Source organism: Monodelphis domestica, chromosome 2 (genome assembly GCF_027887165.1).
Source record: "Monodelphis domestica isolate mMonDom1 chromosome 2, mMonDom1.pri, whole genome shotgun sequence".
Classification (NCBI taxonomy): domain Eukaryota; kingdom Metazoa; phylum Chordata; class Mammalia; order Didelphimorphia; family Didelphidae; genus Monodelphis; species Monodelphis domestica.
Genome location: NC_077228.1, coordinates 411,739,784 through 411,752,936, shown reverse-complemented (window position 1 = coordinate 411,752,936; position 13,153 = coordinate 411,739,784). Strand labels below are relative to the sequence as shown.

The window sequence follows — 13,153 nt, the reverse complement described above, 5'->3', positions numbered from 1 at the left end:
GAAGGTTCCTCTGACCAACTGACCAACTGGCCAACTGACTAATTGCCCTTTTTTTGGTGATATGAGGACAGTGGAACCAGACACCAAGGATTGCCACTGAGTATTACCATTTTGGGTTGGAGCAATTCAGTAGCCATAAATCACAGCTCTTATTAACCAATTAAATGAAACCAAATTTAAAACTGTTGGTTTTTTTTAATGTTCAAACCTCTCAATTTACAATATGGGATGAGATTTATGAAACCTGGAGAAAGTAAAATAATTTTATTCTCAGTGAAACTAATAGTCAGGGTTTAGATGTTAAAGGGTTGTGACTAAGCAATATTAGAAGAAAGCACAGACAGATCATAGAACAAAAACCTAATTGTCTTACTTGCCATGGCCTGGTATGTTTGTACTCTTTTACAAACATAAAGTTCCTATTAATAACTTTTCCTGAGCTCAGTCCCTGAGGTATGCCTTAATACATTTACCATAAACCTCTATAATATGACCTTTTCTTTCTGTTTTGATACATAAAGCCAGATCTATCATTCTTAATGGAGATAGATTTTCATTTGTTTGTTTCTGATTTTAGCACATATACTCTCCACAATTAAACCTCAAACAGGAAGGTACCTCCTCAGCTTCTCTACTACATTTGATACTTTAATATCTTTCCTCATGGATAATCAGGAATGTAGTTTTCTGATTATTCTTCCACCTCTACATTTGTCCCATTTACTGTCTTTCTGTCTCCTGTTCTTTCTCTCATTCTTAACTGTGGATGCCCTCCTGGGCTAAGCATTCTGCTGCTTTGTACCCCCTTCCTCACATAAACAAGCTATTTTTGATCTTACTGTTTGTTTTTTTATTACAAGAAAAGAATGCTTAGAGGATAGAAATGTCATGTTTTGAATGAAGTGAGGAGAAAGAAATGAAAAATAATTTAATTATTTTAAACTCTAAACATTTTCTTATCCTTTGGCTTTTTAAAATTAAATTATTTTGGTGTTTGTGGAATCATAATTATTGAGGTGAAATGTATGGCTCAAAGTTGTAACTAAATTTTTTTAAAGCCTTTATTTTTAATCTGTTTTTAGAAAATACATCCTGTCCTCTATAGTGAATAAAACTGAGATAAAGAATTACAAGATTTCAGAAGAGGAATAAATAAGGATTATTTAGTCATTAGAACTTAACAGATATAGGAACAGCTAGATAGCACAGTAGATAGACCACTAGACTTGCAGTCAGAAGGACCTGGGTTCAAATTTGGACTAAGATCCTTACCAGCTGTGTGACCCTGGGCAAGTCACTTAACCCTCATTGACTAGCTCTTGTCACTCTTCTTCCTTAAAATTGATACTAAAACAGAAGGTAAGGGTTAAAAAACTCCCAATATATTTATTAAGTGCCTAATATGTTTGAATAGTGCTAAGGGGAAGAGGTTTCAAAGATGAGAAGTGAATTTATATATAAGTTTATATACTTATATACAGGAGTATATAAGTTTATAAATAAGTAAAGTATAAGACAGATTATAGTTGCATGCTCTAAAAGTACAAAGTATTTGGCAAGTTTCAAAAGGGATCAATCAATCTACTTGAAGGGATTAGCAAAGACCTCATGAAATAATCATAATAATTAATAGCTAACATGTATAAAGTGCCTAGGTGTCAAATACTTTACCAAGATAATATTTACAAATATTATCACTTAATGAAATAAGTGACAAGTGAATTGGAACTTGAAAAACAAACTGATAGAGAGTAAATGGAATTTTAGACAACATGAACAGAGACGTAAAAGTAGAAAAGCTTATAGCGAATTTACCATCTTTTCAAATTACCTAGTTTTCTTTATTTGCATATCAGCTGTATTCTCCCCATCCCCACGCCCAGTAAAAAATGAGCTCCTTTGGGGCAATGAGTAATTCACTTTGTTTCCTTGGGATTATAGATTTAGAGCAGGAAGAGAGCTTTGAAATGATTGCATGCAACTCCCTCATTTTATAGATGAAGACTTGCCCAGGGTCACACAGCTGGGAAATGTCTGAAGTAGGATTGAACCTGGACTTTTCTAACTCCAAGACCCCTGCCCTCCCCATGATTCCATACTGCATAATAAATACTTATTTATTTTATCTTCTCTAAAAAAAATCTGTTCTGTCATCTGATCTTCTTATAGTTATATATTTTAGTTCTCTCCATACCCTAATCACCATCCTCTGGGTATATCCTAGTTTCTCAACGTCCTTGGTAAAATTCAACACTAGGAACTTAACATGATATTCAAGATATGGTCTAACCAGGGCAGAATACAGTAGGACTATTCTCTTTCTTGTTCTGAACACGCTCCCTTTTTTAATGCAGCCTAAGATCACCTTAGTTCTTTTGGCTGCCATATTAGCATGCTATTGATTCATGTTGAGCTTTTTCATATGAATTGCTTCAAGCCATGCCTTTGTCTTCTGATCCTTGTGTAGTTAGTTATATGGATGACTTTACTTAGGGTATTTATCTGATTTTCTATAGCTAGGAAGTAGCAGGGCTCAGATTAGAACCCAGCTCTCCCAGTACTAAGTGCGTTCCATTTCATCTGAATGAGATCTGAATGCCTAGGTTGGTCTTTATTATGACCTTGTTTTCCTTCCAGTGGAACAATGTCAATACAGATATTTTTCAGTAAAACAGATTTTCTCCCTCAAACTCAATGACCAAAATCATATTTAATAATTGGGAAAACAGTGTCTTTCATAGAAAGCATTTTGAGGAGATTATAATTTTCTCTGGAGAGGTGATATTTGAATTTAATATGAAAAGATATTCTTCATCTTTTTCAATGAATACTTTCCATTCAATACTCTTATTCATTGCCTTTTGTGAATAAATTCTTTCAAATCCTTTTTAATACTTACATAGGCTAAGTGGATTTACTGAAGAATACAAAGAAGATGGCATAGCTTCTGATCTGGGGGATAGAATATTTAAAAAAAACAAGATAAATTTTTAAATGGACACAAATATTAAACATATTTTTGTGGATATAATAAAGAGATGAGGAAAGGTAGTTGGTACAGGGTGGAGTTCTGGCCCTGAAGTCAAGAAAACTCATCTTTCTGAGTTCAAATCTGGCCTCAGGCACTTCCTAGCTGTGGGACCCTGGGAAAGTCACCTTGTTTGCCTCAGTTTCCTCATCTGTAAAATGAACTGAAAAAGGCAAATGCAAACCACTCCAGTATCTTTGCCAAGAAAACCCTAAATGGAGTCATAAAGAGTCAGATATCATTGAAAACAACTGAACAATTATAGAGATGTGTGGAATGGATGGCAAAGGGTGCAACAGAACAACTTCATTCTATGACAATCATATATCCATTCATAGTCATTCAAGTAGTGTTAAGATAGAATTCCATGGTTGTTTTTAGCTGTGCATTATTGGTAATAATAATAATAATAATAGCTAACATTTATAATACTGATTGTTACGTGCCAGGTACTGTGCTACATAGTTTACAATTGTTATCTCATTTGATCCTCAAAACAATGTTATGGGGTAAGATGCTACTATTATCACCTTTTTATAGATGAGGAAACTGAGGCAAACAGGTTAAGTGACTGGCCTGGGGTCACATAGCTCTTGATTTGTGCATGGAGACTGATATGAAAATGATCTCATGTTTTCAATCCTTGCCATCTTCCTTTGTCATTTCTAATAACATCATTATGTTCAAAGAAATAATAAAAGCAATTGATTATATGTAATGTTTATTATTTTGTTATGGGAGAACCTAGTGGAAATAGATGCACAAGAGATCGATGCAAAGTGAGGGTAGGTTGTGATCTGTGTCTGTGAAGGGAATATCTTAAATGGAGGAGGTTTCAGATCACACTGGAGTATTGGAATATAATTAAAAATATCGATTATAAGAATGTAATTGGTAGGAGTTGACAGTGAGTGACCTGAGAAGCACAATCATTACATTGGTACAATCACACCTGCTCTACTCTCTGCTAAAGAGAAGTTTATATCTGGCTAGATGGTTGTGCAATTTACAACTCTAAAAACAAGTAGCCCATGTGGTTCTCACTTCTAAAGCTCTCTATCTAAAGCCTCTCTCTGACCCCTCACCCTTCTTTCTCTGAAGCTGCGAGAGAAACTGTGTGGTTAGAACGAGAAGAGAGAGCTCGGCAGCATTACGAAAAGCACTTAGAAGAACGCAAGAAAAAATTAGAAGAGCAAAGGTTAAAAGAAGAAAGGCGACGAGCTGCTGTAGAGGAGAAACGAAGGCAGAGACTTGAAGAGGATAAGGTGAGGGGCCCTGGCCAGTGTTTATTACATATTTTGGTCTCAGATGCAACAAAATTAGAGTTGTGCATTTTCAGGAAAATATTGGAATGCAAAATGAAATTGTTTTGCTGTGATGATCTCTTTTGCATATGGTGGATTTGATTTGGGACTGGGAGTCTTGCTTGTCATGGAAATTTTTGCCTATAGTCTAATTTTCTAGTTATTAAGTCTCCAATCTAGAGTTATTTATGCAGAAAAACTGAGGAGGTCCCAAGAGGCAGGATGAATTTGTCCACCTAAATCAGGTATTCTTAACATCTTTTGTGCCATTTATTCCTTTGGCAGTTTGATGAAACCTATGGACCCTTTCTCAGAATAACGTTTTAAGACATCAAATAAAATGCATAGGTTTACCAAGGAAACCAATTGTGTTGAAATACAATTATCGTGTTGAATAAACCAATTTGTGGCTCCCAAGTTAAGAACATGGGCTAAAATGGTTTTAGTTGGAGTCTGTTGACTGTGTGAGTCACTAGGTTCACTAGTGGAAAAACCCCAACACATCTGAGTTGGACTTAGTCAAACTAACCACTGAATCCTCTTTCATGCTTAAGGAACGCCATGAAGCTGTTGTTAGACGAACAATTGAGAGGAGCCAGAAGCCAAAACAGAAACAGAACAGATGGTCCTGGGGGGCACCTCTCCATGGCAGTACCAGCACAAGCATTCACACTTCAGGTAAAAAGGGTAGAGAAGAGTTCCTAAATCTTTTCCTTTTCTTCTGGAGGCTAAGACTACACCTTGGATCTCATCAGATAGGAAACCATTCCAAGATGGAAATGTTGATTTCTTGTTTTCTCCCTCCTTTTGAAACTCTACCTTAGTTTTTGCAAAGAGAGCTGAATTCCCCCAAGTAATGAGAAATGCTTGAGGATTAAGAGTCTCAAAAATGAATCTCTTCATCTTGCTATTGAGCTGGATGAAACTAATATTTATTTATTTTGGGGCTGCATCTGCTATTTGATCGGGACATATGATAAAGGTAGGAAGATGGATTAGGGTCCATCCTTTCAAGCATTAGTGAGGCTGTTGTTCTCAAGGATTCTCATATTATTTTAGCTACAGTGCACCATTCTCAGTTTATAAAGTAAAGATTTCTTTCAACGTAACACTTAGTAAGTCAGTTGCCACATGTGAGTCAGGAACAATAAATGATTTAAGTTTTCTTTTTTTTTCCCTGTAAAATGTAATAAGCATTTTAAAAAAAATCTTTTTTCTATTCTAAGTTATTTTATTTGTACCCTGAGTCTCTGTGGGCTGGCTTGAGAATATATTTCAGTAGCACTAAGGACAATGACCAGGAAATGAAATTACTTCTGAAAAGTTAGAAATAGTGCACAGTAAATTCTTGGAGGTGTTTTCCTCTTGGTTTTTGAAAATAATTCTCATTGTGTGTGGGAATTAGTCTCAGGGATCAAGAAAGAAATAAACCTCTACGTGGTCATTTTAGTGAGTGTCACTGTACTGTAAATTCAACATACCTTTATTTCACATGGTGTGTTAATATTATTTTTTCTTTGCTTTCCATTTGTGTGATAAAATGACCCTGGGTATTTTTTGTTTGTTTGTTTGTTTTTTGTTTTTTAATTTACCTTGAAAAATCATTGTTTTACATTCTGTCCCTAGGTGATTTTGTTGAGACACCATTCACCTTTCTCGATTTAGCAGGCCTGGACCACCACTTCAGACCTTTGGGTGGTTCTAGAAAATCTGGTACAGCCGTCATTGTATTTCCCAACTCTCTGACCTGTAGCTAGTACAACAGATCTAAGACCAGTTCATTCCTAGCTGAGCCATCATCACTTAAACCTAATGCATGCTTAATATCCTATTGCTTACCTCTAGATCTGGTAGATAGCACAGTTGTTCTCAAGTGTGATCATTATTGCTTGGGGACTTAAAGAGTTGGAGATAATTCCTTCAGTCTATGATCCTGTGATACAAGAACAGACAGGCAAATGTTGCCTCCTGTTCTCTAGGGGACCTAGCTATGTCCCTGGAATGACAGATTTCCCCAGGACATATTTCCTACATAGAGTAGATCACTTGATTTAGAGTCAGATGATATCAATTAAAATTCTGACATAGCTATTTGCTCTCAGTTTAACTATGAGAAAATTGTTTAACTTCTAGTTTTCTCAACTGTAAAATGAAGGGGCTGGACAAGATGACCTCGTGAGACTCTTTCCAATTATAAATCAATGAACTTCAAATTCTTTATAATATCTGCATTTCCTGCACTCAGTTCTTTTTATTTTATTTAAACCCTTTCTGCCTAGCTGTCTCTTTCAGTTTTTTTAAAGTATTATTTTGACTTAAATCGTTTAAAAAAACAACTGATTCATCAAAGATTCAAAAGCATCCCATTTACCTAAAAATTTTTTTATCAATATTACCTTTGCTAATTTTTTTACTTGAATACATGCAAGAAAATGATTAGTTTTTAAAGTTTTGTACTGCAGGAGTTTGTCTACCTATGACCCTGAATAACTACCTAGCAGTCTATTAAAAGAACATGAAGAGCACATGGCTATAAATGCAATTTAGTAGGTCGTTAAGCACAATATAAAAGGTTGTGGTTTGTTTGGTTTTTTTTTGACCCTCCATCACTATACCTGCCCACTAAGCTCATGTTGGTGTAATTGATGTAGTATATATTAACTCAAGTTCAGGGTTGTAATTATATCTTTTTTGGAGTAGCCAGAAACAGTTTTCTGTAATGTAGGAAAATTGACACTGTTATTTTCTTTTTCCTATACATATTCTTTCATCTGGATTTTTTCTCCTGCTATAAAAATACATCATTATGGATTGCTAGAGCTAGAAGGGGAAAAAGACTGCCTAAACCCAATTCTCTTCTTCCACACTCATAGCATTAATAAATTATAACTATTGCTTGCTACTAAAAGAAAGAGAAGTAGCAGCAGTGCTCCCTTCGGCTGCTGGGAAAATCTGCATTGTTTTTCAGGGCAGTAAATTGAGGGAGTTAATAGTCTTTGAGAATAGAGTGGGGCCTACTATTTTTTTTTTAAGTAAAAACATTTGGAATTTGACTAAATTTTCAAGAATCATAGAATCTCCTAGATGATTCAGACACAGAATCTTGGCTTCATCCAGGCCTATATCCTCTATAATTTTCAAAAAATATTAATTTAATGCCTCATCAAGGTGATGATATGTAAGAAGGCTATATGTTGAGAGCTACATGGGTAGAGTTCCTACCCAGGGAGTGGTTTAGATAAAATCTCTCCCAGAGAGAGAAATAGCCTAATGCAATTCTAAAATCTCTCAGGTGGGGGAAAAAAGACAGAGATTCTTTGAGATGTTTTTATGTTCTACCATTTCACCATTCATGACCAAGATGACCTGATTTATTTTTAGCCTAAATCTTTCTGGTTACAATTTCAACTCTTTTTGACCTTGCCTTGAGAGAAGCCTGGAATATTATCTGATTTTTTTCCCAAAAAGGCTGATTAAGGGTTAAAGGTAGAATTCCCAAAATTAGTTCCCTAAAATACTTGCTCTAAATGAAAATATTTAAAATAAGTGGCCCTCTTAAGAGTAAAAGTGGTTTTCATAAGAAAATTTAAATCACAAATATTTAGCCCAATAGAAATAGCTATTAGAAGACATGCATACATGTCTGATGTTTATAGAAAACATTTATGTCATAATACCTGTTGAAGATAGCAATTGGACTTCTGATTTCATTGGTATAGGGAATTCCTAGGTGAACAAATTATGTTCTACTAATGAATATTTTCTATAAATTAAAGTATTAGAGTTTCCCAGAGCAATTAAAGATTGAATAATTTGCCCAGGGTCAGATAGCCAATATCTATCAGAAGAAAAATCTAAATCTTGCCTTCTTGGCCAACACTATCCACTACACCAAACTATCTTAAACCTTGGAAATAAAAATGATACAAAACAGTTAATCGATTAATGGAAAAATAGCCTTCTAATAAGGTAACTGGACAGGTAGAGACTTGCCAATGTATTATCACACAAGTTAAAAGTTTTCTCTTGAAGACTTTCTAAATCCTATGGGATTTTCAAATTTTGAAAAAAACTTTTGAAAATTTTGAAAAAACTCAGTTAAAAAATAGCAACCCTAGGTATTATGATTTTTTAAAAAGAAAGTACTGAAAAAAATTAAGAACAACTTGGAACCCTTGTTATTGTCATTGTTGAGAAACAAAATTGATACTTGCCTCAAAGGCAAAAACTTATCAGGTCTCTATGACTTAACTGTTATTAAGTTGCTGTGTTCCTCAGTATAATGGAACTCATGTAACAATGACTGAGTTTTTTAATATTTGTACCATGCTAGATAGACTTAATTTTGCCATTTCTATTACACTTATCTCCTTTTGTTACTCTTCAGAATTAATCTAAAGGTGTCTTGGTTCATAGTTGTTTACCTAGTACCAACCATAAGTTATGATAATCAAGTGACAAGAGAGATCTCCTTTCACTCATTTGTTTCTCTTGGAAGGCATATTTGGAGGCAAGCAAATTTGTTCTTCTGTGCTGTGTAAGACTGCTCTCAGCAATGTGATAGGCATGGTGATGGTTCTTTGCAGTCTCATTTCAGAAACTGAATGCTGTGTTGGCAAATCCCTTCCACACCTTTAAAGAGCTTCTCCTTTTGGACACTCAAATGTACTATTGCTAGTTTCTTTTGGTGTCCTGGGAAAATTACATATCTACTTATTAGGATCCCCGCCCCCAACACGAGATTATTTATATTCCTTTGTGCATTATGTTATCCTGCTTTACCTGGAAGAATAGCACCCCCCTTGTTTGAGGTTTTTTTGGTGGTTACAATAATTCTGCTGCTGCTACTGCTGCTGCTGATTCTCAGTGAGACTGTACTAAATACAGCCTAGGGCCATGACTTTAATCCTCCTCATGAAGAGATTTTCCTCCATCCTAACCCTCTTTCCAGGGAGAATGAAATAAGCACATTATATTTTCCTTATGCTCTATGGTCCTTTCAGTTTAATCGACTCCTATGCCAGTTGCTTTACTGACACAGAAACTGATCTCCCAAAAGACTGACTTTGTTTGTCCTACCAAAGAAAGGAATTTCCTGCCCGGCCTTTAAGTTACCCATCAAACATCCACTGAGAAAACTGTGCTATTTTAAGTGATCTAGCAATAGAGCTGAATCCATCCAAACCCAGCTTTTCCTTCCATCTGCCAGCTAGGAAGCTTCCTTCTTGCATGTGGGCTGTCAATTAGCATTATCTCCATTTGTTTTAGATCCAGACAGGCGGTCAGTTTCAACAATGAATCTTTCGAAACATGTTGATCCGGTCATTAGCAAGCGGCTCTCCTCTTCATCTGCAACATTATTAAATTCTCCAGATAGAGGTACAGTTAAAAGGAAAATTTAAAAGTGTTCTGTTTCATTACTTAATGGCTCTTTTGGATATTTACAGATCCAGTAAGCATCTGAAGTTGCTTTCCTTCCCTATATTTCTTAAATAGGAAGAAAAAACCTCAATCTAAAAAAGCAATAAGCGCCCAGCAACATTTGCCTTGCCAAGAAGAACATTTCTCATTTTAGAACTTGGCTGGATGATTGCATTTAGCGTACGGTGAAAATGGTGCTCCCTGTCAAGTTTTTAGTAAAAAGAGGTTACAGCTCCAGAAACTGCCCTCTTTATCCACAAAAATGCACATGACCTTTTCTGGGAACGTTCATTTGGGCCCCAACGTGGTTATTTGGCTGCTGTTCTGTACTATGGGAATGCCTGATTTTGAATAAGCCTCACATCAAGTGGTTTGTGTTAGTAGATTTTATTTTTTCAATTTATTTCTCATTGAATCAGACATTCTTTATTGCATTTCATCTGTCCTCCATGTTCTTGCTTTTCAATGTCCATTTAGCCATGAGATTTGCCTTAATTTCCAGAATGTCTTCACCCTCGCAAACCTTCAGTCATGGCCTTCCTGTGAACAGGATTTCATTCAGATTTTGAGTTGCTTTCATTCCAGGGATTTACAGTACATGAGATGTTAGCAATTAAAGTTTATTTAAAAACAAAACCTTATTTTGCCTATGCATATACCATAGAAAGAAAAATCCTACTTTTTTTTAAAGGCATATATACTATTAAGTTTTCATAAGATGAGCTATAAAAATATCTACTCTAAAGTTGACTTACTGTGCAGTATGAAAACATATCCTCTTAAAAAACATCATAAGCTGATTACTTTGAGAATTTCATCATGAATTGGAAAATTTCAGGTTTATAGTCTTTATCTATATGTATAAAATGTCTGTGTTCTATAGTTGTTTGTATGTGTATTTCTATGTTTTTGTATTATATATTGTCAAATCATATGTCTGATGTTAGAATGTTATAAAAATGTTGAAAGTTGCTGTTAATATATTGCTTTTAAGTGTTTGAACCTAGAGAGAAAAAAATAGGTGCTCCACTTGCCCACTTTTAACTCAAACCCTACTTATTTCTCTTTTTAGACTATTCAAATTTAATTTATATTCAAAGATTACCCCTGAAATACAATCTAGACAACATAGTTAAATGATAGTGATTTCACCCATCAGTGGAAAGGAACACAAGTTCACACTTCTTTTTCCAAAGAGTATTTATAGGGGCACACAAGCCCCCTAGCCCAACTTAAAAAAACTTAGGAAAGTTGTCTTTTTAACCATATATTTTTACTTTCTGTGAACTAAATGTTGTCATCTTATCAGTTGCATACTTGTATGAGTCTGGGCCCAAGGCAAACTTAAACCTGGTTGTATTTTATTGCACAGCGCCATGGCTAGAGCTGAGAAGAAAGCAAGAGGCTGGGTAACTTTTCCAGCAGACATCTACTTCATGACAGTGCTGAGCTGCCTATCTCAGTAAATCAGATCATGGACAGAGACAGTCTTAAGAGGCAGCAAGCAATCAAATGTCAGACAGTACCTAATGGGGTGATTGTAGTCATAGAATCTGAAAGCTAGATTGAGGCCACGAAGTCGTTTAGCACAACCTCTTTTCCCCACCTCCCCACTTGCTTGCCTTACAAATGAGGAAACTGAGTCAAATAGGTAACAGGTGAGCAGGGACTAAAACTCATGTTTTGTCTCTGCTAGCTTACTGCATTTTAAATGGCTACCATTAATTTATTTCATGGGAATCCATACTAAAAAGTATCTACCCCTCACTGTAATCATTGCCATTTGAGGATGGATTATGGAGAAGGTTTTGGGTTTCAGTGCCAAATAAATATCAAGTAAGAGTTTACACTTTTAAGATCAGAAAACAATAAACTTAAAATGAATATTTGAGTCAACAAAACAAAATTAGGACCCCAAGTACTAGGCATAGGTCTTAGAAACAGGCATCCAATTCAGGAAGTCTTTCCTTTCTGCCTCCTTCTCAAGAGGGCAATGACCACCCATTAAGACTTATGAGGAAGATCAATTCAAAGGACAGATGCAGGTTCTCCAGGACCCCAAACAAAGATTCAAGTGGTAGGAAAAAGGACCAGTGTCAAGAAGCCAGGCATGCCCCTTATGGTAGAGCTGAGGAAATTAAGATTTTCTTGTCAAGAGATACATGTTTAAATTAATAGATTGATTAGGGTTCCTGAATTTGTACTCCACTTGTAAAATGGAAAGAATTCAAAAAGAGAAGAATTTTTCTTTTTCTATGGTATGTGAGAGAGGAGTTGTTAATGTTTCAGTATCTTCTATCATTTTATGATATTCAGTGAAGTGGAACTAGACAACCCAGTCCAAAGAGACATAACTAGAAATACCATAAGGACTCATTAAAGTATTTCATCTCTATTTGCTTCAGTGGCATATAGAAACTTGTATTGCCCACCATCATGTGTTAACTTCTACACCCATGCTAAATTTAAATTTTCCTAGGTCTACTTTGTTTCTTCATGTATGATTACCCCTGGATCCACTGATTCCCGAATTCTCGTGACTGGTACTTTTTTTTTGTCTTGATTAGTTTTTAATACTAATATTGATTGTTTTTTAATACCCTTCTAACTTTGATGCAATGATAGGTTACCTACCCATCTGTCTTGTTATAGAGCTATAACCTTTATAGTCTAGCTTAGTCAAATAAAGACACTGCTGAATAAAGATACCTCTGAAATTTATGTTTCTTCTGAACTTTGAACTGGAAGAGAGTGTAAAACTTTATTGTAATAGGAAATGGGTGAAAGAATACTCAGCTTTAAAGAGGGATTGTGATTTGTCAAAGCTTTTTGTCATTGTAACCATAAAATAATTTGAGCCACCAGAAATCCTTAGGTTAAAAGCTTTCAGTTAATTTCTCATCCTCTTTGATGTCTCTTGCTTAGCAAGCTTTTCAGAGGAGAGACATGTTGAAGCATAATAATAGTAATATTCAAAGACATGTAGATAGAACTTTAAGATTGTCTAAGTACTTTACATTATCTTAATTGCATTTGATACAATAATTCTGTAGGTGTTACTATATTCCCATTTTATGGATGATGAAACTGAGGCTGAGAAAGACTAAGTGACTTATCCAAGGTGACACACCCAATCAGTGTTTGGTACACGATTTGAATTCAGCTCTTTCTGTCTTCAAGTCCAGGACTCTAAGAAAAGCAACCACCCTTTTTTTAAAGAAGACGTTTATGGACTTCAAATTAGCAACAGTCCCTTCCTAAGTATATAGCACTTTTAATCACTTCTTCCATGCCTAGAACCATATGCAATTATTCAGAGAGATCCAGCCCCTTACTTCCAGAAATTTCTTATAAAACACAAACTATGTCTTTTTTGAGATTCATACTATCAACTGTCTCT

The 13,153-nt window shown here is 35.3% G+C and overlaps 1 protein-coding gene and 1 long non-coding RNA gene across 18 annotated transcripts in view; one reads left to right on the top strand and one right to left on the bottom strand.

Moving 5' to 3' along the window:
* Positions 1-13,153, top strand: part of MAP7 (microtubule associated protein 7) — a 249,148-nt gene that overhangs the window by 189,097 nt on the left and 46,898 nt on the right. For 9 of the 17 annotated variants that reach the window (XM_056818860.1, XM_007484613.3, XM_016428917.2 and 6 more), the window contains 3 exons: positions 4,130-4,293; positions 4,887-5,010; positions 9,601-9,711. In XM_056818860.1, the coding sequence (XP_056674838.1) occupies positions 4,130-4,293; positions 4,887-5,010; positions 9,601-9,711 (399 nt within the window). The remainder of the gene's footprint in view (positions 1-4,129; positions 4,294-4,886; positions 5,011-9,600; positions 9,712-13,153) is intronic. The other 8 variants (XM_056818865.1, XM_016428918.2, XM_056818863.1 and 5 more) reach the window with 1 other exon arrangement.
* Positions 9,835-13,153, bottom strand: part of LOC103092767 (uncharacterized) — a 124,435-nt gene continuing 121,116 nt past the window's right edge. The window contains exon 3 of the long non-coding RNA XR_008916686.1: positions 9,835-10,293. This is a non-coding gene — a long non-coding RNA (uncharacterized LOC103092767). The remainder of the gene's footprint in view (positions 10,294-13,153) is intronic.